This window comes from Equus caballus, chromosome 2 (genome assembly GCF_041296265.1).
Source record: "Equus caballus isolate H_3958 breed thoroughbred chromosome 2, TB-T2T, whole genome shotgun sequence".
Classification (NCBI taxonomy): Eukaryota; Metazoa; Chordata; class Mammalia; order Perissodactyla; family Equidae; genus Equus; species Equus caballus.
This window is the reverse complement of record NC_091685.1, coordinates 57,645,186-57,673,055: the sequence shown is the minus strand read 5'-3', so window position 1 is coordinate 57,673,055 and position 27,870 is coordinate 57,645,186. Positions and strand designations below refer to the sequence as shown.

Sequence of the window (27,870 nt, the reverse complement as noted above, 5' to 3'; positions counted from 1 at the left end):
TGCCCCATCCTGGGGGCTGCAATTCTGCCTGAGACCTGAGATCTTCAGATAACAATGGTGCTTTTCCAGCCTCCCCTTACACATGCTCACATCCCACTTGACTCCCAGCACAGCCCACTGCAGAGAGGCTCCCGTAATCCTAAGCAGGAGGAGCCCTCTCCCACCTCAAAGGAAAAGGACTGCACGGCGAGGTCGTGGCATCCAGATTTATTTTACATTCTCCTCCAGAGGGGACTTGCGGGAGCTGGGGAGGCAGGAGGGCAGCATACATCAGTCTCCCTGGAAAACATTTGGGATGGGCCGGTTCTCTGAGGTCCTGGCCTTGCTGGTCACTGCAGCAGCAGGACAAGGCATGGCCCAGGCCCAGGGCTTGGCAGCCTTTGGGAAGGGGGGCCTTTGGGTAAGACCTCCTGCCAGGCTTCGAATGCTAAGGAGATGCTGCATCCACCCCCCCACCTCACTCCCAGGCCCAGCTGGAGGCCGGAAGGCACAAGGGACAGAAGGCAGGCTGGAGTGACAGGGGCGGAGTGCCCCCTGGGGTGGAGGCTGCCTTTGGTCTCTGTGAGGTTAGGAAGCTGGTCCTTGTTAGAGGAACCCCATGGGGGTGAAGCTGGGAGCCGTCCCCGTTAGAGGAAAAGCCATAGCAGGGTGGGGGTGGGGTCCTTGGGGGTCTGGTCGCAATAAGGTCTGGAAACAGTCTCCACTTCAAAGCAGACCTCTGTATCTGGGGAGTAGGGTAAGGGAAGAAATAAAAGGCTGTTGGAGGAATGCTTGTGAGTTGTGGGTGGGAATCAGTCCAGGGGCTTCGAGGGGGCTCCAAGGGCAAGGCTGATGGGGTTGTCTGCAGATGCCAGCAGTTCAGGGCCTGGGGAGGAGCACCTGGGAGAGGGGTCTTCTCTCCCTCCCGTAAGTGCTACTGCTCCCTACCCCATCCTGGCTGGGCTCTGAGTTGCGTCGGAGACCATCACACTGGGGCTACGTAATTTCCAGGGAATGTCCCAAATTTCTGGGTCCTCCGGGACACACCTGAAAGAGGAAAAACAGAAAGAGCATTCCCCATTAAATTCCCATTAAAATAGGAATGTAGGGGTGAGGGCCGCGTCCCCTACTGGCAGTGCCAGGAACTGCAGGCGCTGGGCGGAGGGGTGGGGAGGATGATTTGCTTTCCTCCTTCCTGCCCCCTAGTGGCAGAAGCTTAGTGGGCAAAGCTACGCTTCCTCAATTCAGTAAGGATCAAGGAATCCAGTACTCAACTGTGTCTAACTTTGTAGCATTGAATAGCTGCACGCTTCCTCAGGAAAGCAGGAAGCAGGAGGATGAAGCACAGAACTTAAACGAGGAGAAATTCACTGGTCTCACCTGCATGAGAAACCCAGGCCTCTGGTTGCTACGACCCCAAGGAGCTGTGTCCAGCGTGCAGGAGGGGGTGCTAGAACATGCGCCTTCTCTTCCCTCCCAGCAGGCTGGCACCCTGACTTCTCCATGAGCAGCCATGCTCATCCTGCCCCCAGGCCTGGCTGATGTTTGCCCCCCACCCCGGCCCCCAGGGCCTCTCTTTTCCCCTCTGCCTCCCAAAATCCTTTGCCTGCCCCTTAAGGCCCAGCTCCTCCACTTCCTCCAGGAAGCCTTCCCTGACCTGCACTGTCCAAAATTATAACCACGAGCCCTATGTGGCTACCGAGCACTTGAAATGTGTGAGATCACTGAGAAACTGAACTTTCTATACTCTTCCTCTAAAAGCACTTGCGGCTTATCCCACAAAAATGCTGCTTTTTCTTCTTGTCTAGATACATTTGCAAAACCTTCTTAATAGTTGTAAAAAATTCAAAAGCAGAAGTGTACAGAGTAAAATTAGGATGTGCCCCCAAGCGCACCCCTCCGAGGCAAGGACTGTTAACAAGCTAGTGCTTCCCAATCACTTGATCACTCACACGCCCGAAGCCCGGTCGGCAGCGAGGTGCTGCGATATAGATGAGAAAGGGCAGGCTGCCAGGTCAAGGGACTGTCTCTGTGGCCACCCCTGCCCAGGCAGCCCCTCAACCCTCAGGCCATGCAGACTGCTGCTTCTGGCTGCTCACTGCTCTCTGACGCCCTGTCCTCTGAAGCCCCTCGCACAGGGCCCGCCCACTCTGGGGAAACGGGCCATGCAAGTGAAGCCTGCTGGGTCAGTCCCCTGGACCCAAGCCAAGGCCAACCTGAGGCTTCCTGCTTTAGTCCTTAGCCTGAGCTGCCCTTGGGCAGTCCTGAGGGACAGGACCTTTCTCTACTTCCTCCTTGGGGGTAGGGATGGGGGGCGGAGCTGGATGCTAGCTGGGGATGGGGAAAACACAGGTGTGAGACTCAGTCCTTTCCATCAGGAGCTTGGTGTCTCAGGAGACAGAACCTCTCCCCCAGGACTGCTCCAGAGGAAGATGGGTGTAGTGGGAAGGAGCAGGGGCCTGGGGTTCAGGCACCCTGCCGCCCTGAGTCCACAATGTCTTCACCAGTGACCTTGCGCTGGTCCAGTTTCCTCCCAGGCCTAACCCCTCCTCAGGGCATGAAATCAGACAACAGAAATGCTGGCTTTGGGGAAGCATCCCATACCAGGCCTTCCCAGTAGCCAGGCTGGAAGTGGTGTGGGGGAGTGGGGGGGCGTGTTTGCTCAGGTCATGAATCTTTGCTGAACCAGCACTGCCAGGCAGTAGCAGCCCACCCAGATCCCCCTTGGGACCCCAGGATATCCCCTTCTGGCCTGCCCCCCACCCCACATACCCACAAACCAGCCATCATCACACTGCTGCATGACATCCACCCGATCCCCCTCCTGCAGCTCCAGCTCGTCCTCATTCTGGGGCCTGTACTGGTACATCGCCCGGTACCTGCAGGAGACATCGTCATGGCAACCACCAGAGCCTCGCCCCTTCCCCAGCCCAGGCCCAGAGAGTCTAAACATAACACTGCCACATCCATTGAATTTCCTAGGGTCCCTCTCTGCTCCCGTTAGCCCCTGGCCCAGCTCCTGGAATGGCAACTCCATCTAGGTTCTGTGCATTCTTCCCCGGGCCTGGTCCCTACCCTCCAAGCCCTACTCATCCAAACCCTGCCTCCTCTGAGCTCCCACTGCCTTCAAGTCTGTTCCACCGGTTCCCATGCTTCACGCATACATACACTGACCTCAGCGCTGGAAACCCAAAGAGGAGACTGAGGCCGAGGGCCAAGTGTGGGAGGCTCGCGTTAAGGCCACAGGCCTGGGTCAGGAACACCGCAGACAAGCACCCCCCAACCCTCAGTCACCCACACACACTGCAAGGACAAGCACTACCTAGTAGGAGCTTACTAAATCCATCTGGGGGGAAGGGGCCTCCTATGGGGGTCGGTGTGCTCAGCACTGCCCTGGGCAGCCCTCACCCCTGACCACGCACCCCTGGACGGTACTCACGGGGTCCAGTGTATCTGAGTAGTGCTGGGGGAGGAGGTCCCCAGGTCCAGGGGACGGCTGGAGCCTCCAGGATGGGACGGAGCTGGCCCAGGGGTGCCGAGATTCTAGGGGTGCACAGGAGGAAAGGTGGGCACATGCAGGCATGTCGGGGAGTGAAGCAGGCTGCCCAGATTCCCGCAGCAGATTCCCCAGCAGCAGTGCCCACACGGCCTCATCCCGTCCGCTCAGGCCCCACGGCACAGGCAGAGCAGTCGGACCACTTCACATCCCAGGAGCTGGGAGTGGGGCCCAGGTGGGGCAGGCAGCTGATTTCCGAATGACAGCAGGACAAAGCTGGGGAAGGAGGAGTCCTGGGGACTGGCTGTGCCTGGGCATGCTGGTTAGCTGGGTGAAGGGACGAACACAGGAGCAAGTGCCCCTGACTGGGGGCTATGGCAGCACAAGGACCAGTGATGACCTCACCATCAGCTACTATAAACTTTAGTTCAAACCCAACCACCCTCTGCAGTGGGAACTACTACCCCCATTCTACAGGAGAGAAAAGCCAAACCCAGAGAATGTAAGTCATCTGCCCAAGGTCACACAGCAGGTCAATGACAGATCCCCAACTCCTAGCACCACCCTGTCCCAGGGGCTGACACAGGCCGATCGCAGGGTCAGGAGACCCGGGCTGGCTTTGGGTCCCACCTAGGGCTGGGTGGCTGCCCCATGCCTCCCTGGGCCACAGCTCAAGGGCTACAACTCGAGGAGTCTGAGGGCCACCAGGCCAGGGTCGGGCTGCAGGGCAAGGTCCTGCCCAGTCGCCACACTAGTCTGCCCGGGGGCAGTCTGCAAAGGATTCCCAAGTGCAGACCCATTGCAGGAATGGGGGATATGGCGTGGGGGCCACGGGTCAGCTCTCCAGTACCAGGCAGGTCACCTTACCTGGGTCTGGGGTCTGGGCTCCTGGGTGGAGATGGAGCAGCCAGCGTGGCGTGGGGAGGTCTGGCCCCGCCAATCGGTGGGATCAGCTGGGCCGCGTGGTGCTAACGGAGAGCTGGGGTGACGGGCCAGGCGGGGGGACGCAGGGGGCTGGGGGCCATCGTCGCAGACGCGGCCCCGGGGCTCACGGCACACCTGCACGTAGCTGACAGGGAAGATGCCCTGGCGCCCCGTGCCCGAGATGCGGCCCTCGTACCAGTTCTCGTTCACCTTGCGGATCAGGCAGATGCGCTCCCCCTGGGGGAGGAAGGAGGTGGTGTCTGCGGGGCGCTCCTGGGCACCACGCACCCAGGGCACCCACGCGGCGGTCTCATTTAAACCGACGCCCTGCACAGAGGAATCAGGCTCGGAGGGGGTCACCGGCCATGTGGAGGTCGCATGGCTAGGAAGTGGTGGGGTCAGGAGCCAAACCCAGGCCGCCTGAGGGAGTGAGCAGAAGTCTGAGCTCTTCCCACAACATGCATCACGAGGTGTGGATCAAGTCCTGCCTCTTCAGGAAGCCGACCGACAATGCCTGCGCATCTCCCTCCAAGGTCACATCGCTTTCTCGCCCCGGAGTTCCAGTCACAGGGGAGAGTGGCGCCTAATAACACAGGTCCAAACCAGGCTCTGCCAATTCAGGCTGTGTGGCCTTGCGCAAGTTACTCTGCCTCTCTGAGCCCTGGTTTCCTCACACGTTAAGTGAGCATAACAACACTGTTGCTGTGAGGAGCAGAGGAGATCAATGGCAGACTGGCAACAAGCACTGGGCAGGCGCCACCACTTCCATGATGGAGGCCTGTCCCTGCCTCAACACGGGGTGATCCTGTCACCATTACATCAGAAAACAAACTCCCTGAGGGCAGCCAGTGCATCCTCCAGCCCACAGGCTGACTGACGTTAGGGGCTGCCCTGGGGAGGATGGTCTCCAGCCCTCTCTTGCCCCACCTCTCTCCCTCCAGCCTCCTCCACCCCTACCTCCCGGGCTGGCTCTTCTGGGGGACATTCAGCAGGCGCCTTTGTGGCCCCGCCCCAAAACCAGCCATGGGGAGACTAGTTCCCCGCTTTCTAGGACAACATGCTTCAAGCTTTCTCGGCACAATCCATAGTAAAAAATATGTTTTACTAACAATCCAGTACACACACACAAACACACATACATATGCACATAACTGCCTAAAGTTTGATAAAATACCTTTCTACATTCAAGATATTTTAATATTTGTATTCTATTCTTTTAAAAATGCTAATTGTGATCCTCACAACCTACTAACCTGCAACTGAAAAAAAGCACAGCTACTCTAGAAGTTCCTAGAAGCTTTTTAAAAATGGGTTAAATTGGGGCCAGCCTGGTGGCACAGCAGTTAAGTTCACATGTTCTGCTTCAGTGGCCCGGGGTTCACCAGTTCAGATCCTGGGTGCGGACATGGCACTGCTTGGCAAGCCATGCTGTGGCAGGCGTTCCACAGATAGAGAAAGATGGGCACGGATGTTAGGTCAGGGCCAGTCTTCCTCAGCGGAAAAAAAAAAAAAAGCAGAGGATTGGCAGCAGATGTTAGCTCAGGGCTAATCTTCCTCAATAAAAAGGGCTAAATTAAGGGAAACATATCCAAAGAGATTGGGAAAAAAAGTTGAAATACTGGGACGGGTGCACCTGAATCTAAAAAATTGTTCCTACCGCACACATTTACCTGTGTCTCCACGCCACTCCCCTCCCCCCAACGTGGCCTGGCCGCACCTTGCGGAAGGACAGCTCCACCTCCAGATCCCCCTTGAAGGTGTACTGGGCCACAGCTTCTCCGTACTCCAGCACCTGGTAGGTCGGGGGCTTGATGGGCTTGGGGACCTCATCTGCAGGCAGCACCTGAAGGAAGAAGGGCCATGAGAAAGCTCACCTGGGCATCAACTGGGCACGGACCGGGGGTTCTGGGAGGGTGAGGCAACCAAGAGAAGGTGGTATGGGCAAGACCTGCCCCCAGGTCAGACGGGAGTCACAAGCCTGGGGGTGGCCAAGAGTGTGCACAACCAAGGAGGTTGGTCCCAGAAGGCTCCTGGACAGAGAATTTCCACTAGAGGTATATGGAGTGGGCACGACCGGAGTGGGCAGTGGCAGCGCAGAGACGGAAGCCAGTCCAGTGAGAATTTAAACTGCAGCACAGAAGGAAATGAGAGTTCCAACGAGCAGAGAACAGTGATGACCTGTTCTGAAAGTGAGGGCCTAAAATTTTATCACCGCTAAGAACCAGGAGGCCCTCCCCTCCTCCCCTTCCACCTCGCCAGACGTCCAGATCCCCATGCCCTCTTCACTTCACCCTGCTCATAAAAATCAAGACGCTAATAAACTATTTCACCCTAACGTGTAAATGACTGATGATGCAGAATACTGTATATACTTTGTGGAATTTCAGGATCTGAGAGGTCGTTCTGAGGGTAAGGGGGCCTACCAAGGCCTAGAAAATCAAGAGCCTCAATTAAGCAACAACTCAACCCATGGGTCAAAGAGGAAGTCACAAAGGAAGTGAGAAAATAGTTCAAGTTGAATGAAAAAACAAAATATCAAAATCTGTGGGATGTAGTTAAAGCAGTGCTTAGAGGGAAATTTATAGCATGAAACACTTATTTTAGGGAAAAAGTTTCAAGTCAATCATCTAAACTACTACCCTAAAAAACTAGAAAAAGGAGAAAATTGAGCCTAAAGCAAGTAGAAGGAAGGAAATAACAAAGACGCAGAAATCAATGAAACTGAAAACAAAAATAGAGAAAAATCGATGAAATCAAAAGTTAATTCTCTGAAAAGATCAATAAAACTAACAAATCTAGCCAGAACAAGAGAAAACACAAATTACCAATATCAGGAATGAAAGAAAAGACATCACTACAGATCTTACTGACACTAAAAGGATAATAAAGAAATCTTATGAACAACTTTATGCCAATAAATTAGATAACTTGAAATTCCTTAAAAGACACCAAAGATAACCTACACTAGTCCTATATCTATCAAATCCAGAACCTGTCTTTGGATTCAGATTCTGGATCCTCTACGTGTCTCTGAACCTTGGCAAGGGCATCTGTAAAATGGGGATAATCCATCACTTTCCCAGTGACTGAGAGGAATGAGGGAGAGAGCAAAGCGAAGGAGATGATGCATGCGTATGTAACGTGTAAACCGCGTGCTTCGCACTCTTGCCAGTTGCAATTAGGATTCTTCCCAAAGAGAGCTGGAGATAGACGGACTCTGAGTGGTCTGGGACAACGTCTGGGACACTGACAGGGCTGGTGGCTGGTGCAGGAGCCAGCTGGTCTGGGCTGAGCTCCATCATCAGCCTTCATTTAAGAAACGTTTCCTGAGTCCATGCAAAGCACAGGGCCAGTCCCTGTGGGGACCGAGGGCATGAATGAGGCTGACTCTTGGGCCCTGCCCCTGGGATTCACAGTTTCAGATCTCGAGAAACCTGAGATGAGAGGGAGCAGCCAGCTCCAGGGAGGGCCGTGGATGGATAAAGGTGTTTGCACTCTAAGTCTCTGCCAAACGAGTGGGGCTCCTCCTGCTCCCATCCCTCTCTGCTCACCTCCACATAATTGGCAGGAAAGATGCCCAGCCTGCCGTGGTGCTCCCCCTCCAGCCAGTTCTTGTCCACCTCCTTGTGGATGTAGACAATGTCACCCTTCTTCAGAGTCAGCTCCCTGCAGGCCAGAACAAGGACAACCGCAAGCTGAGGTCCTCCCGTTCTTCCGCGCGTCAGACCCCGTCCAGCACACCCAGAGTCCCCTGCACCCTCTGAGGACGCCCACTGCAGCCCCGTCCTCCTCTCCGCCCCAGAGTGCAGAGACGGCCCCAGGAGGAGGCGAGAGGTGGGTACTTACTTGGGGGACTGTGCCTGGAAGTCAAACTTGAGTCGGGCAGCCTTCCTCTAGGCAGGAGGAGGAAACAGAGGGCGTTACTTCAGCCAAGCAGGTGGCAGGTCTGGACCAGCAGTCACTGGACCCAGCCCAGGCCCTCCTTGCACCCTGACCCTATGCTCCCACCCCCCTTACCTTCTTCTCTTCCTTCCTGGCTGGGCTGCCCCCTCGTTCAGAGGCACTAGGGTCTGTGGAGAAGCACTGCCTCAGCTTGGGAAAGCCATGTCTGGGGGGGTGAGGGTGGGATGGGGTTGTGCCCCCCACCCCAGGACAGGCACCAGTGGGAGCAGGGGGATCTATGACCTTCCTGCCACCTCCGGGGGGCAACGAGCGTATCTGGTGCATGGTGGTGGGCGTCTGGATGAGAAAAAGAGCAGGATCGGGTCCTTACCTCGGGCGGTGGAAGGGTAGACAAAGTCCCTACGACCTAGGAAGGGGCTTCCTCCATCCGCCATTCTGTGGGGGCTCAGGGGCCGGGAGGGACCCAGGTAAAGTGCATTCGGCGCGCTGGAGCTCCAGGCGGAGGCCGGGCTGCGCGAGGACACCCGAGTGAGCCACCTGTCTGGGCCTCACACCCTGCGCGCTCAGCCCTGCTGCCCAGGCGTCCCGCTCCCAGGTCCCAGCTCCCTACAGGAAAGGGCGCGGCCTGCGCCCCTCGCCCGCTCCGCCGCCCCTCCTGCCTGGGGCAGGTGGCGCTCCGAACCAGGGGACGGCCGGCCCCCCGCGGGCGCGCCTCCCCGCCGCCGCCACGTCCCCGCCGCCCCGCACTCACCCGGCGGGGGGCCGCGTCTCCCGCGACCGTCGGGGCGACCGGGAGCCCTGCGGGGAGACGGGCGCGGTCAGGCCGGACGCGTCCGCAGCCAGGCCGCCGCCTCCGGAAAACTTTGCAGCTGGGACGGGAAGGAGGCGGAGGCGCTGGACGCGGGGTCCTAGAGGCCCGGCTGCGGGCGGCGGGCGGGGCGAGGAGCGGGCGAGGCGGGGCGGTCGGAGCCCCAGGGCGGTGACGTGGCCGCAGCCGCGGAGCACTCACGCCCCGGGTCCTCTGCCGAGCCGGAGCCGGGACGGGGCCGCAGTCCGCCCGAGGGGCGCGCAGGCCTGGCGGCGGACCTCTGCTCGGCCGGCGCCTCCCACCCGAGCCCGGCGGCTGCGGCTCGGCTCCAGCGGCCGTACCTTCGGGGACGGCTGCCGGGTCTCAATTGCCCGCAGGTCCTTGTCCAGCTCCGCGCTCAGCTTGGCCAGCTCTCTCTCCAGCAGGACCTGGGGGCAGGTGACCGGGAGAGACTTGGGCAGTGCACAGTGGGCGGGTGCCGGTCAAAGGTCAGATGAGCAGCTCAGAGGGCAGCAGGACAAAGCCCTGCTTGGGTAAAGGGCAGGCTCAGGGCTCAGGGCACAGGGCCAGGACAGGCCCTCTGGCAGGAGGTGTGTCTCAGGGTGTCAGGAGGGCGCCCGTCCCAGCCGCTCACTGACCCTCCCTCCTGACCCAGCTCACCCGTCTGGTCCTCCCATGACGGCGCCTCAGTACCGTTTTTGTCACGTTATTTCTCCGCTCAAGAGCCTTCCGGCCTCCCTGTTTCTCTCCCATCCAGTCTTCCATGGCCTTCTCCAGTCTGGCCTCACTGTACCCAACCTGCTTTCCCTCCTTCTGCCTGGCCCAGCCGGCTGAGTGTTACCCACACACAAGGCCCTCCAGCCTTTGCCTCTGTGTCTCCTGCGCCCTGAGCACCTTCTCTCTGCCTGGCCAAGCCCTCGTGAGTCTTTAGAGCCCAGCGCCACCTCTAAGAATTCTTCCTGACAGTTCCAGTCCACGCTAACCACTCCCTTCTCTGCTCCTGCTGTGGTCAACACACATCTACTCAACACATGTTTGAGTGCGTGCTGTATGCCAGGCACTGTCCCTGTAAACTGTATGGGCTGGAGAGGGTCAGAGCTTTGGGTTGGTGGCCTTTGCCCCTGGTCACTGGGGCTAACGCTGCCCAGAATCTCCCTCATTTGTCCCCCAACACTGTGGTCTCCCCTCCCCACCACCTGCCCTGCAGCACTCACCTCGATGGGCTGGGAGGGCTGCTCAACAGGCTCATCCACCAGTGGTTTCTTGGGCTAAGGGTGGGAAAGGTGAGTCAGAGCAGGTGAACTCGCTTTCCAAAATGCACTAGCTGAGGGGTGCATCCACTTGGAGAGGACCAGGCCAATACTCACCTTCTGCCCAGTCTCCAGTTCTTGCAGAAACTGGTTCCAAGAATCTTCCGTCCAGATGTTGTCCACTTTCTCTCGGCGTCTGGGCACCTGCATGGAGGTGGGTGGGCATCAGCTTGAATGGAGGACTACTGGGACACTGGCCAGGCTCACAGAGCAGGCGTTCAGGTTACTGCCCCACCCCTATGCCTCCCAGTGCCCTCCCAAGGATTCGGGCTCTCCTGGCTGCAGCACATGCCGAGGGGCGCTGTGGGGAGGAGGCCGGGCTGGCTACCTGGTTTGGGGTCTGGAGCAGGGAGGAGGGCGCTCCAGGATTATGACTGAAGGTGCTTCTAGGAAACTCCTCAGCGAGGTCCCAGCTTCTTCTGCAGAAAGGGAAGGACATCTCTTCAGCTTCCTTTGAGGGAGACTGAGGCATAAGTAAGCACACAGCCCTCGTAGAGGGAGCTGCACTCGTCTCCGCACCTGCTCTGGACTGTGGGAAGTGTTCAATAGTGGGAAGTTATGAGCCCCAAGTTCAAACCCCAGCTCTGCCACTTAGCTGTGTGACCTTCTGGCAGGTTACTGAGCTCTCAGAGCCTCAGATTCAATGCCTGTAATAGGAGGGTCCCACCTTCGTAAGGGTGTGGTGAAAGTGAGGTGAGGGAACACACGACGCCACCCAAGGGAATGCCTGACATGAGCATCTGCTCCACGGGTGGCCAGTCCCTTTCCTGCTGGCCTTGGTGAAATAGCCTGCATTTGTGTTCAGATCTGTGTGTTTGTGCAGCTTCGATGAAGCTGGTCTTTCTGGCTGCCATGGCTGACGTGGTCTTGCACCCTTGCCCACGGGTGTGGTTCTACATCCTAGTTCAAGGAAAACCCAGGGCAGGGGACCACGCCTGCAGCCCTGACCCAGGAGCTCTGGGCAAGTTATTTCTGCTCCCTGGGCCTCTGTTCCCTGAGGGTGCCAGATTCAGTGACACCACCTGTGAGAGCCACTCCAGCCACTGAGGCGCTGCTCTGTCCCATTTGCCCTGGTTCCCCTTGGGGGCTCCCTTCTTGGCTAGCTTGAACGTTCCAGCCTCTGTTGAGTTTGAAGGTTTCCACCATATGGAAACACTGTATGTACCAAGCTTATCAAACGATGGAATGTCTGACCAGAGGGTCAGGATTTGCTGGCTGTAATTATGACTCCATTCTCTATTTTAGAAATAATATTAGTAATAACAGTAATAATGACAATGGAATATGTCGTTCCTAACTTGAGGAAGCTCTGGTTATAATTAAGCCTGTATACTAATAATGCTTGTGGAGCCTTGCTATGTGCCTTAATCCTCACAACCACCCTGTGATCCCCACTTAGCAGACGGCGAGACCGAGGCTTAGACTGGTTAAGTTGCCCAAGGTCACATGGCTAGTGGCAGCACACCAGCGTGAATCCAGAGCTCTGGGTCCACATCTTGAGCTGTTAGCCTCTATCTTATTGATGATGCCGAGAGCCTCGATACGGCTACGCTAATGAGGTTATTCCTCCCTGTGAAGGAATAAGGAACTCATTGTTTCACTCAGAGCGAAGCTCCTGACTCGCGAGGGTGGAGCCCTCCAGGGCCCCAACAGCCCAGCTGGGCCTGTGGGCTTTGCGCAGAGGAAAGGGACTGCAGCATTCACCTATCTGGAGGGGCATGCGGGAGGAAACTTGGGGTCCTCTACACCCCTCGTTTTCTCTCAGGCTTCCCAGGGGATGGGCACAGGTCCACGCCCAGCTGTGGCCCCTGCTCTACACTCGACATGAACTGTGGATCTGTGGGGTGATGAGTTCCTGCTGCTGACCACAGAAGCATTGCAAACATTTCTGACCAGGAGTGGGTGCAGAGCCCACCCCTGCCCGCCACCCCCCATCCCCCCTGTCCCAGAGAGGAGTATCTGGTTTGGGGGGGGGGGGGTGGGGCGCGGCCTGAGAAAGGGCAGGGCCATGGGGGAGTCAGACCCCAACCTGGCTGCTCCGAGTCTGTGCCGGCCATGCCCACCAGGGGGTGCCAGCAGTCTCCACAAGGAAGCCAGCACCCCTCTGCAGCCCTGGGGATGCCCTTCTCCGCCATGGCTCACCCGCTCAGACACGAAGCTTGGCCTGGCCTGGTAGCAGGTCTTTGCTGGAGCCCTGGACGCCTTGAGTCTGTAGAGGGGACACATGAGGAAGCCATTGCAGGTGAGAGAAGACAGGGCCGGGGGAGGTAAGAGCTAGAGTTGAAGGCATCTGGGTGACCACTGAAGGTTCTGGCACCCAGGCCCACCCACATTCCTGGGTGGCTCGTGGGAACAGGGGTGGTGCTCCCAACTACTAACTGTGGGCTTCGTGCCAAGAAGCCTCTTTGCTAAATCTTCAAAATAACTCTGGGGTGAGTGGTGCCCCCGTTTTACAGATGAGGAAAGAGAAATCACGGCCAGGACCAGGCATTCGCCGGACAGTAAGACTGAGGCTCTTAATGACCACCTACCAGGGAATTTGGAGCTCACAGGAAATGGGCTCTAAAAACTCAGGTTGAACTAAGCCAACTGGGGAGCCCCAAAGCCAGGCATGGCTGCAGGGAGAGGCAAATGAGCTGGGGCCCACTACCTGCACCCCCTCACCTTTCGGTGCTTCCTCCAAGGTCCAGTCCAGCTGCAGGTCTGCGGGAGCAGAAAGGAGCAGGTCAGGCTGGGGCAGCAAGCGAGGATGGAGAACTCTGTGAGGCTGCCTCAGCCACTCCCAGGCCCCCTCCTGCCTAGTGCAGGGGCCAAGGGGCTGAGTCAGGGCCTAAAGAATGTCCCGAGGGAGGTAAGGAATTGGGACGGCATTTCTCAGGAGGGCTTGACATGCCTCTGGCCGACTTAGGGCCTGAGCAAGCCAACTGGGCAGTGGACCTGCCCAAACCCTCCTGCTCCTCCCTGCTGTGTTCCCACACACACCCTCTCCCTGACCTCTGGGGACCTGCCCTTACCGTGTCAGGTGGGGGAAAATCACTTCCTCTGCTCCCGCTTTCCTTTTCTGCACCCTCTTCTAAATGCTTGTCCCTCCCCCTTTGCCCAGACCCACTCCTCAGCTCGTGACTTTCTGGGGCCTCTTAGGAAAAGCCACTGACCAGCCAGCCCATCTGATCCCCTTGACACGCGGACGTGCTGCGACAGCTCCCACCTTGAACACAAAGTGAAACACCCCTCTCCGATCTCACATCTTCCTCCAGCTCCTGGATTTTTCTGGTTGGCCATAACTAACTCACTGTCTCCAATTCCCCTTCTCACTAAGCAGGCTTTCAGCCTGAACCGCTCTCATCAAGGCTCCCGGTGACCTCCGCGTCACCAAATCCAATGGTCAGTCGTGCTGGCCCGTCAGCAGCCTCTGTCACAGGGAACACTTCCTCCTTTTGAAATTCCAGTTTCACTTGGCTTCAGGGAGACCACTCTGGTCTTCCTCCCATCTTTCTGGCTGCACTTCTCAGGCTGCATGGCTGCCTCCTGCTCAGCTATCGAACCTCGAAACATCCGAGAGCCTCAGGCTCAGACCTCGGGCTGCTGTCTCTTTATCTCCCTAGGTGATCTTGTCTAGTCTTCTGGCTTAAAAAGCACCATCTATTGCAGGGCTTCACAACCTTGGCTGCACAGTAGAATTACTTAGGGAGCTTTAAACCAAAATTTCTTTGAGTGAGTCCCAGGTATTTCTATCTGCAGCTTAGGCCTCACTCCTAACTACAGACTTGTGTACTAACGGCCTGCTCGACATCTCCACGCGGATGTACCGGATCTAAAACTGACTGACTCTTACACTTGCACCTCCCACAGTCTTGCCTGTATTTACAAATGACAACTCCATCCTCCAGCTTGCTCAGGTTTAAAGTCATCCTTGACCCCTCTCAGTAGCCCGCTGCTACAGCCCTGGTCTGAGACACTGTCATCTCCAGCCTGGATTAAAGCCAGGCCTCCTAACTGGTCCCCTGCTTCCACCCCTGCCCCACCATCTCTTCCCCACCTGGCAGCCAGAGCGAGCCTTTTCAGCCATTACTTGTCAGAGCACGTCACGCTTCTGCTCAGAATTTCCCAGTGGCTCCTCAGCTCTCGCAAAGTAAAAGCCAAAGTCCTTATTATGGCCCCAAAGGCCCTGCATGACCCAATCCTGTCCCCTCTCTGACTCCATCTCCCACCACACGCCCCCTCTCACTCCAGCCCAGCCCCTCCTTGCTGCTCCAGAACATGCCAGGCCTGCTTCTGCCCCCGGGTCTCTGCTGCCCCCTGCTGCCCCGCTCTTCCCAAGCCCTGCAGCGCTAACCCCTTCACGCCCAGCTCCCCGCCCAGCTGCCCCTCCTCAGGCCCTGCCTGACTGGCCCACGGCGGCTGGCAGCCTCCCTGTGCTGGGCCCTGGCCTTGCTTTCCCTGGCCCTCACCACCGTTTGCCACGTGAGACACGCCTCTGCTGATTCTGTCTGCTCTGTCTCGGCTTCCCCAGGGCAGGGAGAGTCTTTTCCGTTCCCTGTTTTATCTTCAGCACCTAGGATAGTGTTCGGCACCCAGTCTGGGCTCAACTGATGGTCCAGGGACTGCCTGAATCAGCGACTGACCTCATGGCTTCCCAGTATCCTCAGAGGATACCGGGGACAATGTTGGTCATTGTCCCCCAAGGACGGTGAGCGGGGGAGACTGGAGGCTCCTTTTGGTCTGTTTCAGGGACCACTCACCACAGAGCCTGGGGTGGGTGGAGAAGCCCCCCCTTGAGTAGATGAGTTCCCTTTTCTGCCCCCACTGCCACCCCAGCCCCAGGGGCCTGAGTCCACTCAGGCAGAGAGAAGGCCCTGGGAGGGGGTCTCACCTGGCATTTTCCGGTGAATCTGCTGGAACATTCTCCGGTACCAGTCCCTGGGGCTGTCAACGCTCTGGGATCACAAAAGGCAAAGTCAGGCCACCCTCCCAATATGGAGTCACAGAAGCTCTTCCTTACTGAGTCCTTTCTCTGGCCACCCTTGCAGCCCAGTGGGTGGGCTGTGTGATATTTTTAACAACAATAACTTCACGCAGCGTGTTCCATATGAACAAGATACATGGGGGGCCAGCCCAGTGGTGTAGCAGTTAAGTTTGCATGCTCTGCTTTGGCACCCGGGGGTTCGCCAGTTTGGATCCCGGGCATGGACCTAGCACCACTTATCAAGCCATGCTGTGGCAAGTGTCCCACACATAAAACAGAGGAAGATGGGCACAGATGTTAGCTCAAGGCCAATCTTCCTCAAAAAAAAAAATCAGGGGAAAAAAAAAGATACATGGAAGCATCTCCATCACTGATGATCCCTGAGTTGTGAGACTGGGTGCTTTACGTTTTTTCTCCTTGCTTTTCTCTGTTTCTGATGTTTCCACAGAGAACATGTGTTTCTAGGTCATGAAAAATAAATGCAATGATACAGGGGAATGCTTTCTCACATCCCCTGCTCACCTGAGACTCAGCACAGCCCTGGGAGGCAGGAAGGGCATGCTACCAACTGCAAGTTCAGATGAGGAGGTGGAGAACCAGAGGCAGGTGGCCGGCTCACCACAGGCATGGAGGCGGAAGTGGGCAGAGCCCCCCAAAGCCTGGGCCCCGCGTCCTTCCACGCCTGCCACAGTGTGAGGCCTCTCACTCAGGACTCCCACTCACTCATTCAGCCAGTCATTCATTCAGCAACTATTTCACGAGCGCCCGTGCAGGGCCCTGGGGCTACGAGACTAAGAGTATCCCTGCCAGGGTCGGCCCTCCCAACAGTGGCTCTCCACCAGAGGCTCTCCACCTGGGGCATTCTATGTCCCCCTCCCCCCAACAAATCACTTGTGCAACTCACACACACAAGAGTGCCCATAACTTTACGGGGCTTATGACCTCCCAAAACCCATCATGGTTGAACCCCTGCTTTAGTCTGGAATGGTTTGGATACAGCTCTTATGGCACCCACTTTAGTTCACACAAGTAAATCATCTCAGTGGCCCCCAGCCCTGGACTCACAGATCGGGGGGCAATAGGCATGCCGCTCTCATCCACAGGCCCGATTCCCTCATACTTGACCCAGCGCTTGTCTCGGCGTTTGCTGTCCTTGGTCCATGTGGCTGACCAGTCCTGAGGATGCTGGGAGGCTGGGGTCTTCTGGCTCCCAGAGGGCCGGCTCCCAGGCCCTGGCCAGGTCTGATACCAAGCAGGGTCTGTGGGGCATGTGCAGGAGAGCATTAGCAAAGGGCAGGGGCCCCACCTGAACTTATTTGTCCCTTAGCTCCTCAGAACACTGACCCCTGTGGGTTCAAAAGTTTCAGCATCTCCTTTGTTGGAGTTGATGACGCAAACTACTAATCTCCCCATCCCCAGCAGGACTGCAGGCCTCTGTTTATTTTTCACTAAAAGTGAATGAAAATGGATTTTGCCTTGAGAAATCTGTGCCTACCCCCGCCCAACACTGCTTTCCTGGGGCTGTCCTAAGAGTTTTCAGAACAAGGGCTGGGAATCATTACTTGCAGAGAATGCTGGGGTCATCCTAGGCGGGGAGACAGCAGGATGTGGCAGAGAAGATGCTTGGCTTGGAGGGGACAGACCTGAATTCAGACCCCGGCTCTGCCACCTAAACTGGCTCTGTGACCTTGAGCATAGCAATCAACCTCTCAGGGCCTCAGCTGCCACTTCTGTAAAATGAGGGGAACCGTGCCAAAGATTCAGTGTGATCTAGTGTGTGACCAGCACACTGCTTCACACACAGTCAAGAGGCCCCAATAAGGGACAGAAACACATTCACCAGACGTGGCTACTGTGCCCTCAACTTTCCCAGAACCTTCAGCCCCCAGGTCACCAGGGTAGCAGCGTAAGGGCTTCCGGGCCGGACGAACAAAGGTTTGACTCTCAGCTCAGCCTCTGCGACTGAACATCTCTGAAACTCAGACTTGTCACTGAGAAGATCCTGATAACTGTGACTTACCCTGCCAGTATACCAAGGGATTAAATGAGAAAAGGCTTGTAAAGTGTCCTTACAGTGTCCGGCATGCTCTAAGTGTTCAACAATTATTTGTTAAATGAACAAACTACTTGACATAGTGCCTGCCTCAAGGGAATGCTCAATACAGGATGCCACCCTCCTTAGGAGAGAGGCCTTCAGGGTGGGCCCACACCCAGGAGGTCCCAGGATCTCCCAGACCACATGGGCCAGGCTGGGGTGATTCACAGGAGCCTAGGAGCTGACAGGCTCTCAGAGCTGCCTCTCCAAGTTTCTGCTGGGCCGGTGAGTACAGACCTTAAGGTGCAGCTCCCACCCCTTCTACAGCCAGCTTATGCTCACATTCCTCCACCCTTCCATCCCTGACCCAAGCTATTCCCTGGCCTGCCGGAGGTCCCCCTGGGCCCCAAAGGCTGTGTTCCCTGCACACTTCCTTCCCTGGCACTGGTGGGGGGGTGGGTATCTGCCTGTTCTCTCCCACCGAGAATTTCACTCCCACAGGCCAGCATGCCCACACAGGGAGGGGCAGTTAGCTGAGCTCAGAGACCTCCCATCCTTTTCCTGCCCCTCCTGCCAGACCCAGGGTGGTACCAGATGGCAGAGCCCAGGAGGTCCTGATCCCTCAACCCCCACATGGGATCCCTGAGCAGACCCACCTGGGTGCCGGGAAGCATCTCTCCTCGGTGGGAAGTACCCATTGCATACAGTCCTGGGCGCAGGATCATGGAACTGGAAATTAAGGGTGTTGGAGCCACCATTCCGGATCACGGGCACCTGTGGGGAGGGGCCAGGAGCAGCAGCTCAGGCCCAGAGGGTTCTGCAGAAGGCGGGAGGGATGGCTACCAGGGTACAGCCAGAGCCCGTGCTGAGGGCTGGAGGGACAGCGTGACCCTTTTGTGGGAAGCCAGCAAGGCTCTCTAGAGCTTCCTCCAGATCCTTCCCTCCCTCCATTCCTTTAATCCTCCTGCCCCTACCTGTCCTGCGAGGTTCCCACCAACTGTGGGTCCACAGTACCCCCTCTCCCTCACTGTCTCACTCACCTGTGTTCCCCGGGAAGATGACCCTAGGTGGGCCCAGAGGTGGCCCGGGATGAAGTCGTCCAGGCTGAGCCCAGTGGGAAGGCTGCAGGGTGGGGCCTGCATCCTTGGGTCAAGGTCGGAGGACTCCGGGTGTGCCAGCTGCTCCACTGTGTGTCCTCTGTGGGGAAAGAAGGAGGAAGGAAAAGTCCTTCTGAGCCCAGGCTGCCGTGGCCCCTGGGCTTGACCTCCAGGTGGGGAGGAGGGGACGGCTGTGGGAGGGGTCAGGGCCAGCTGAGTGGGAGCTGACGGACCCAGGAAACAGCCAGAGCGGGCACCCGCCTGCAGGCTGCCCGTGCCGGCTCCCAGAGGCACAATGGGCTGCTTGTTGGGCCCTGGGCAGGAGCTCTGGGTGGGAGTGGGGGAGGGGAAGGCCTGGGCAAGGAGGAGGGGAGGCTGGCCAGGAGCAGACCTGCTGGACAAAGCCTGGGGCACATGGGCCTGCTGGCCAGCCCCTTTGGGGCTCTCACTGTACAGTGCAGCCCGCTCCCCCAGAGGGAAGGCACAGGGAACTGGGGCAGCTGGCAAAGACAGGCCTGGGCACTCAGGACTTTGTTTCCATTCCCTCTGCCTCCCCCAGGCCCTGTGTGAGCATCTGCTCGCCAGCGGGCACAAGGGGTTACTCAGACCAGGGAAGAAGCCCTGGACAACAGCAAGGCCACTGGCCTCCTGCCCAACGGGGCCAAGGTTCCAGGGACTGGGAGAGCGTGGGGGCACTTCCAGGCAGCAGGAACCACTCCTGGGCTCAGAGTTTCATCTCCCTTCTTTGGCATCCTTTGCTTGCTAGGACTGAAGCCTCAGAGGGCTCAGGGTGCCGATAAGGGGTGGGAGCGGAGAGGGAAGAAGTAGCTGAGGGCAAAGCTGGACTTGTTCATGGAAGAGTGCTGCTGAGGGCTGTGCACGCACCGCCTTCCCTTACCCCTCCAGGCTGCTTTTTGAGCAAAAGATCTTCCTGGGCGCACCATGCTTGACTGGCCAGCTAGGTTCCTCTGCCCTATGCAAAGGCTGGGTCAGGGTATGGGGCTCCCGGCACCCCAGAGATAGAGGCAGGATGGCTGTCCAACAGGGCTTTTCTACCCAGGCAGCTGAGGTCTGGAGCCTGTCCCTTCTCACCTGTGCTGTTGGACCGGGCCAGAAGCTGAGCCAACCTCCACCGCCTTCTGGGGCTGGGCCAATTCTGGCACTTTTGTTCAGTTAGGCTTGTGCGTGCCTCTGAGTTCTAGGGGTTCGCGGGAGGGCTGCAAGGTCCTTGTGAGGTGCTGTGTGCGTGTGTGTGGTGGAATGTAAGCGCAGTGCTGTGAATGTGACTTGTGGGGATACCACCAGGGGTCATGTGAGCAGCATGAGGGTTGTGGATACAGACAGCTAAGTAGTAGGTGGGGGAATGTGCAGTGGTGGGGGGGGGGGTCATATCAGCAGCACAAGAGTTATGGGGACCAGGGGGAAGGTAGAATAGGGGCTGTGATTACTCCTCTACCCAGTTCCTGCTCAGGCCATGGGGGGCTGGAGGGTACAGACAAGGCTGGCGGCAGTTCTGTCTCTGTTCTGAGTGGGGGTTCCTTCTGACATTCGAAAGACCTACGGGGACATAGCTTTTCCGTGCCCATCCCTGCCTGCGAGGGGAGTGGAGGGCTGGGGCTGGAGGAGAGCCAGCTCACCAGCTGGATCCAATTAGGACTCCTACCAAAAGCAAAACAGGCAGACACGCCCCAGTTCTGCTGCTCTCCCTCCCCTCGCAGGGAAATTGAGGCAAGGAAGAGCCTGAGATCTGGAGGCCGGTTCCTAGCAGCAACCCCTCCCTGCCCAGCTGACTGCTTGAGGCCAAACTGCAAGGTCAGCATCAGCAGTCTCAGCCATCAGCTGACCCCGGCCTCCTTCCCTCGCCTCCATCCCACCCTGCTGTGCTCAGTGAGAACTGCCCTCTATTAGGATGGGGAGAGCAGGAGGTCCCCCCACACCCCGATTTTTCAGGGGTTGCTGTTCCATGGTGGCTCAATCTGCCTCTCCCCAACACTGCTCCCCGGTGGCACCCCCCAGGGATATGCAGGGGTGGGTGAGCAAAGGTGGCTGAGTTTCTCTCCTGGCACCGTGCCAGGAGACTTGAGGACTTCTCATAGGGCAGATGGAGGCACGGTGGAATTGGTCCCACATCTGGCAGAAGACAGAGGGTGCCAGGAAATCTCCCGGGACCCCCAGAAATTCAGGCAGCCCTTCACCCCCGCAGCCAGCTCCAAAGGGCTGGAAGAGCTGAAGCAGCCCTGCTGGAGTGGGCAGACTCCTTCCCACCTCCAAGTACCGCCCTGACCTTGGCGCTTGGCTCCCGGCGCTTTCCCGGGTATTTTCCAGCTACAAGTCCACCTGGACAAGGACAGGTTTTCTCGAATTTTGCCTTTTTTGGATTGAGGGAAGACCTCTCACCTCTACCTCAGAGTTTGGGACAAGGACCCCAGGAGGAGGGGCCCTCTGCCTTCCCTTCGGGTCGGGCGCGGGACCCTCCGGGACTGCGGCCCCCGCCTCCTCTCCCTCCCGGCACCTACCTTCCCCGGAGAGCAGGTGGCGGGGCCCGGGGACGCCCTGCAGGGCAGGAGCATCTCTGCCCGGCTCCTGCCTGGCGCGGCCGCGGCGGGCCCTCGGGGAGGGAGGGCAGGCAGCAGTCTGGGCTGTGCCGGTCGCCCTCGTGACCGGGTCAGGGCGGGCTCCGCGGGGCCCGCGCCCGAGGGGGAAGCGGGGGACCGACGGGCCGAGGGCGCGCGCCGGGAGGACGGGCCGTGAGAGGCGCGGGCGGCGGCGGAGTGCCTCCCTCCCGTCCGGGCGGCGGGCCGCGGCGCTGGGGGCGGCGACTCCCTCTCCCGCCGCGGCCGGGGCGTGCGAGTGCCCTCCGTCGGGGCCGGGCCGGGCGGGGCGGAGACGCCGACGCCCCCGCCGAGGGGGCCGGGCCGGCGGGAGGCGGCGCCGGGAGGGGCCACCGAGGGTCCCCGGGGAGCCTGCTCGGGTTTCCCAGCTGCCTGTCCCGGCCCCCACCGCAGGGCTGGCGTCGGGGCGGGGCGGGGCGGGAGGACCGGCGCGCGCCGCTCAGAGTTTCCAGCGACATTTCCAGCGTGTGGGAAGCGAGCCTCGCGCGGCAGAGCCAGGACGGAGGGCCGGACTGACTCCAGAGGCCAAGCCAGCAACTGATACGGAGCCGGCAGCCTCGGAGACAGGGCCGGGATGCAGACAGCCTGGGGCCGAGATAAGGGCGCCACAGGCAGAGAGGCCTAGCGGGCCGAGTTCAGGTCCCGCCGTCCCTGGGGAGAGCGATTTCGTGCTTGCGTAAGCGCGCGCCCGGGCGTGTGCAAACACACAGGCGCACACGCGCGCGTGCACTGCAAACGGGCGGATGCTCACACACGTGCAAGCACCGCGGTGGGCAGCCCGGAAAGGAAATCTGCCGGAGGGAGCGGCCCCTGCCCGGGCGAGCCGCGCCCCTGAAGAGGATGAGGGCGGGGTCCCTTTGGCCGAGATGGGGTTACCAGGGTCTTGGTGTTCCCATACACGTATTTGTTTTGATCTTGCTGCTTTTCCGCTGTTCCCGCTGCTCTGACACCGGTCCCAAGAGCCCGCGCCCAATGGCTTCCCACCCGCCTGGTCATCCCTCTTCCTCTCCTCCCCCAAGCCTCTGTGTGGGCACCGGGCCTGTCGTAGAAAGTGAGGATGTTTACTGGATGTTTACTGCTGATAGACAGACTCTGGAGTACTTCTTAGCCCTTGGCTTGGTTCTGGGACCCCAAGCCCCAAGCCAACCAAAGAGCAAATAGTTATTGGGCAATTTCAGATCCATTTTGGGAGTGACCAATTATAAATTATGAAAATATGAAGACGTTTATTGCATACCTACTGGGTGTAATATTGGTGCCCTGAGGCCACCGTGTACTTTAGAGTGTTTTCCAAACACATCATTCAACCTTCAGAGGGGAGAAGGAAGGGAATGGAGAAAAGATGAATGTTTTCTTAAATTCCTACCATCATTGATGCTATTAGCTCTATCTTTTCTCAACTGAGTTAAAAAAAGGTCCCAGTCGTAGTGAACCAGCTTGAAACAATATCACACGTGAAAAGTGGAAGTTAAGGTTGAGAAGAAGCTTAAGAGAGAGGCATGCTGGCTCGCTCCCAGTGTCTTCAGGACTGCGTTTGCACAGACCCGGCTGCCCTGGCAGAAGAGGGACCATTGGGCACCCATTTGGAAGCAGATCCACGGTTTCCAAGGAAGAGCTTTTAAACGGTTACAGGAATTCTGTAATCTGCCAACCGTGGGGCACCTTTGTAAGGGCAATTATTACACTGAGAAGGGAGCTGAACAGATCTCCTTGGAGGCCGCCCTTCCAAGAATCAGTGATTCTCCAGGAGAGCTGAGGGGCTGGGGTGAGGGTAGGGGGGGGCCCTGCCCACGGAAGACAGCTGCAGAAAAGAGTGGGAGCTCTCCGACTTCCTGAGGGCAGGCAGAGTGCATTTTTCCTCCCCTAAAGCTTGGATACTTACTTACTCACCCCTAGGCACCATTTTCTTCCCTCCCGCAGGGACAAAATATGTACCCATTTCCCTTGTCACCAGTTTCTCCCACCTGTCAGGATCCTCACGACTAAGAAGGGCCACATCTCCTTCATGTTCTTCTTTGTTCTCCAAAGATGGTGAAGCTGAAGATCTTCCAACTCCAGGAATCCTGGCCATACCCTCTCTCACCAGCAGCGAGCGTCTTACTCTCTAGGGCTCTCACCTGGACTCCAAGATAAATATTTAATGTAGAGGGTGCAGCTGAGCTGACAAGGGGCCCAACTTCCTGTTTCTCACACAAGGAGGTGGCAGCCATGGGCAAGGAGCTGGGGACTGGCTACCCGTTTCATCTCTATGGGAATAGGGAGTCCAGTAAACAGCTTTGTAGGAGGAGGCGGGGTAGGCCCTGCTGGAGACCTGAGCCTTTCTCCTGGGCTTCTTGGACTTCTGCTTGTCTACTTGGGCCCGGGCTCTGCTGCGCTTATCCCCTTCTCTCTCAGGTCAGAAACCCCTTTGCCCTGGCACCAGTGGAAATCACCCTCCTTCCCAGAGTCTTAGGCTATGAGCTTGGACAGGAGCTCTAACAGGCTCCCTCCATCATGTTCTCTGGTGTCCATCCAGCCTCACAGAAGAGAGGAAGAGATTGGTGGAAGCATAGAGCATAAGGAACCTTGACTGACTTCTCTTTTTCTGCCCATATTTAAGGAGAATTCCTCCTCTTTGAAAAGTGGGAGATTAAGGGGGTACAGTAACAAAGTCCAGAGATTCATCCAAGAACAGGTGTCCGATTTCTCAGCTCCTCCCTGCAGCCTCAGCTCTACTTGCTGCTGGTGCAACCCGGAAGGCAGCTGGCATGGTTTAGGCAGAGGCTGAGGACAGGGAAGCCTGTCCTAGGTGACTTGGCTGGTGTCAATAACAAAGCAGATTCCTTTCATCCCAATCCACTATCTCCTCTGGTGACTCCCTTATTACCTAACAGGGACCTCCCTCCCTGTAGCTTTCCCCATCTCTGGCACTTTCTTTTGTCAGGGGGCTGCCTCTGTCTTCTTAGAGCCATTTCAGCCATAGTAAACAAAGTTATGTAACTGCTCTGTTTTTTGCCTAGCTATCTGGTTCTGGTCAGCAGGATGCCCCACACCCACCCTGCTCCTGAGGCTGCCACCTTGTACTTTATGGATTACTCCTCAATGGCACCCATGTCAACAGAAGTCTGTTCACACCCACCACCCTAAGGGATGATTAGCTAAGAGACTACCAATAGATGTTGTGGCTCTTCGCACAGAGTGGGGAGAAGAGGCTGGCTGCTCCTACAGGAATATGGGTCACTCTGAAAACCAACCTTGGTCACCAAGAGCACAGATAAATGGAAAAAGCACTTAAGTAGATTTTTTTTTGTAATTGAGTAGGGTGACCAGAGACTTCAGTTTTCTCAGATGGGAAAAAGAAAGCAAGGGATCCCAGAGAACATAAACCTGAACTCTTGTTTCTTGAGGAGTGTCTTTATCTAGTGCTGGGAGTCTGGCATTCGAATGACACACTCTGAGACTACCCTGAGCAGCCAAGTGGCTCCCTGGCTCTGTGCCTCAGTCTCCCCATATTAGAGAAAGGAAGGGCATTTGCTCTTGCTTCTCTCCTCCTCCCCAGGGATGAAGTCTGGTATATTTTTTAGTTTTTTATTTGTGCTCTCAGAAAAGAGTTTTCTTCTTGCCAGGAGAACTGAGGAAGCAGACCAGAATGGATTAGCAGAGAAAGCACTGTCCCTTCTGAGGAGTTTGGATTTCTCTAGAAGGGAAGACCACAGTGACCCATGGGAAGGAATTGAAACCAAGTCACATCAGACACACCAGTACAAATCTGGACCATGTTTCATCCCCTGGGCTCCATCTCTTTTTCTGGTCCTCTCCTGATTCCAGCTCCTGATGTTGCCAAATTCTACTGATGGCACTTGTCTATGCCAAACACTCATGGGAACAAGAACAACAGAAGAGGGACACAAGTGGCCCACTGCGGGGCTTGGAAGACTCTCCTAAGCTGACAATGGCATGACCTGGTCCCTCTGGAATCCAGGTTTTTTGGTTAAGTCACTCTAAAGTAAGGGATCTCTGTGAGTGCAAAAATACCCAGTACAGGTCAAGTGTGGTCAGTGCTGGGGCCGAGCAGCTAGGGTGAGCGGATCCCCATGGGAACAGAATGAGGCTTCCAGGCCTGCCATGCAAAATCTTTCCATAGCACACACATGATGTAACAGGCATCTATTCAGGGTTCTCAGAGTCGACTATACCCAAACCCCAAAGGCTGTGAGGGCACTCAGCCTTTTTTCCAGTTAGTCCTTCTTCAAGGAAGCCTCTACACTGACATCACATCAGCCACTGTTCTCTCTTTCCTTCTGTCTTTTTATAGATAAGCAAAAAGGACAAAGTGCAGATGGGGTGTCCTTGAGAAGAACTGAGCTGCATGAACCTCTTTTAGGTCTCAGGAAAGAAAGAGCAAAAGGCTGTCAGCTCTTTAGGAAGCAGATTTTTATAAGAGAAGGATAAATAAGTGATGAGCTCAGAGGGAAAACAGCCAAGTTAACTCAGCCACAAAGAAGGGCACACAGACCAGGACCTGGAAAACTGGGTCTGCATCAACCTTCTTTCCTAGCGCAGCTAAACGGAGCTCGGGGAGATACAAGGGCTGATTTCCTGGCCAGTGGACACTGCAAGGGGCTGCTTTGGCCTCCAAACAAAGAATAACCTTGTCTTCCCACCTCCTTCAATTCTTGGATGAACCTTCTCCTGAACTGCAGCAACCTTAAAAAGACGGCCTAATTTACCTTTAAGTTATTAATCCACTGTATCAAAATTAAACAGACTTTCTTTCTAAAACCTGAAAGTTGTGATAAAAAAACAAAAAGACCATGCAATTACATACAACAGGCAAGAAAGAGGGATTGGATCTAGACGTAGTAAGAGTCGAACATGGATTTGCATTTGAGTTCTTAAATTCCAGGCTTGTACAAAAATTTTTCACAACTCTGGAAATAAGGGCAGCTATTATCTCATTCTGCTGAAGGTTTAGCTGAGGTATAAGGACACTGCTAAGTCAGGACACTCTTCGGATAACAAGATCCCTGAATGCATCTCAGCTCTTTTGAAAGGAGAAATCTGGGCTCGCTCTCTGGCCTGCCTGTAAACTGCACTGTGGCCCTTATGTGGCTGTCCTTACAGTCAAATTGCTGGACTGAGGCCTGGCGGGGCTGAGATCGAGACTTCTCACCTCTACTGCCACAACCCACAGCAGTCCCTCCGATACATTCTCCTCCTCAAGGGCCCTGGGCACTTTCTCCACCCTCAATCCCCCACTGGACTAGAGGAGGTTATTTTTCCTTGTGAATACATAGCACTTCGTGATATTTCTGCTTTTCAGAGGAATCAAAAGGCTGGTCTGACACTTCCTTTTCTTGGTGGTCCAACTCCACATTCAACTCCTCTCGCTGGCTTCTTCGACTTCTCTCAAGATAGAATTCATCCATGTCTATTATTAGGATCACATGCAGACATTAAATTACTGTAATAAAAATTATTTTTATCTTTTGTAAAGACTGTATGTTTTCTGGGATGTCTGTCTTCCTTTCTTCAAGTAGCGGCCTCTGCCGGAGAAGCCACAGAAAGAGCTGGGACTTCAGCATGAATTAGTGGTGGGCAAAGTGCCAGGAAGGAGGCTGGAACAAGGGAATGGATTCTGGGTGGGAGAAATAGAAACACCACTATAGCCAGTAAAGCCAGTTTAAAACTGAAGGGCTGAAGAGGTGAAGGAAAGAGGTCCTTTTTATTGTGGTGGGATTCCTTTCCTTGACAGGGGAATTCTTTGGCATTATCAGAGACCAGACATCAAAGGTCAGGCTTTCTCTTGGCTTCTGAAATTACTACCTCCACCAGGAAATAAAGACACAGGGAGCCGATAAAGTTATCACTTAATTTTAAGAGTGTTTCCTTCTTTTTTTTAAAAGACGACTTCCAATTTACAGTAAGAAAGTTTCAACATTAATTTCTTGTTCACAAAAAAGACGTATTAATTGATTTCTGCCAATAAATAACATTTACACCATTTTCTTTAACATGATTCAAAGCATGAAAAAGCAAGTAATCTCTAAGCACAAGCAAATAATCCATCACTCAGAAAAGCCTTAAAAAAAATTACACCACCAGCTGGTCTCACATGTCTGACAACCTCAGTTAGGAAGCAAAACTAGATCGTTTCCTGGAAGATGCCCTGCTGACATTTCTATTAGGAAAAATAGCTATTGGTCACAGGGCACTGAGAAAGGAAAAGTGAGGCCTTCATGATGGCATCTTCAAGAAGGACATCTTTACTGCCTCAAATTAAAATCTATGGGAGGCCTCCTCCGCATTACACGGACTTCACTTTCACATGCCAAAAAAAAAAAAGTTATTTGGAGACAGCTATGTCAAAGGAGTGAAGGGGTTCTGGGCAAGAACTTACAGGAAAGGCAGTGTGCTTGGCCTTACTTTAGAGCTGCTCAGAGGGATGGTCCATGTCCACGTCCTCGCTTCTTGACCTTAAGCCACCTACACTTGTCATGAGGGTGTAGAAGAGAAGATGCATAACCCTGTCTCAGACAAAGGTGTTATTTCGCAAGTCTTGCTGGGGCTGCTGGGGCGTGAGGCCGAGGCCTCCCGGGAGGGAATACACTCTCCAGTATCATCTTTACCTTTGTGACTGCATAGATGAAGGTAGCTAACCCTGACCCCATTCACTCTGGCTGGCCAGACATAGGCATGTCAGGTCACAAGTCTCAAAGTAAAACAGGTCCCCTCTTTACACTCTGTCAATGGCACAAAGC

At 56.2% G+C, this 27,870-nt stretch overlaps 1 protein-coding gene across 16 annotated transcripts; it reads right to left on the bottom strand.

The window, feature by feature from the left end:
- Nucleotides 1-192: 192 nt before the first annotated feature.
- On the bottom strand, nt 193-27,870 carry SORBS3 (sorbin and SH3 domain containing 3). 16 transcript variants are annotated; one of them, XM_023636139.2, is made up of 23 exons: nt 27,510-27,870; nt 23,095-23,247; nt 18,462-18,618; nt 18,078-18,195; nt 16,452-16,645; nt 15,294-15,357; nt 13,085-13,123; nt 12,563-12,629; nt 10,749-10,839; nt 10,478-10,564; nt 10,325-10,378; nt 9,452-9,538; nt 9,054-9,100; nt 8,673-8,812; nt 8,417-8,469; nt 8,246-8,292; nt 7,951-8,065; nt 6,117-6,242; nt 4,343-4,636; nt 3,419-3,522; nt 2,752-2,858; nt 928-1,026; nt 193-279 (listed from the first exon to the last, which is right to left on the bottom strand). In XM_023636139.2, the coding sequence occupies exons 2-22, from the start codon at nt 23,199-23,201 to the stop codon at nt 965-967; spliced, it is 2,160 nt and encodes a 719-aa protein (XP_023491907.2). In that variant the 5' UTR covers nt 23,202-23,247; nt 27,510-27,870; the 3' UTR covers nt 193-279; nt 928-964. The 16 variants fall into 16 exon arrangements, with proteins under 16 accessions (XP_023491907.2, XP_070117342.1, XP_070117338.1 ...); XM_070261241.1 differs by having other exon boundaries at nt 18,078-18,150; nt 27,510-27,744; XM_070261237.1 differs by having other exon boundaries at nt 193-724; nt 27,536-27,727.

What these genes read in the sequence shown, in the direction of transcription:
- SORBS3 (XM_023636139.2), bottom strand. Translation starts at nt 23,201, where the DNA reads ATGGCCAGGATTCCTGGAGTTGGAAGATCTTCAGCTTCACCATCTTTG. An exon ending in CCCGGCAGCCGTCCCCGAAG is followed by an intron (nt 9,101 to 9,451) that starts GTACGGCCGCTG and finishes GTCTCCCCGCAG; the next exon opens with GGCTCCCGGTCGCCCCGACG. An exon ending in TTCCTGCCAATTATGTGGAG is followed by an intron (nt 6,243 to 7,950) that starts GTGAGCAGAGAG and finishes TTCTTCCTTCAG; the next exon opens with GTGCTGCCTGCAGATGAGGT.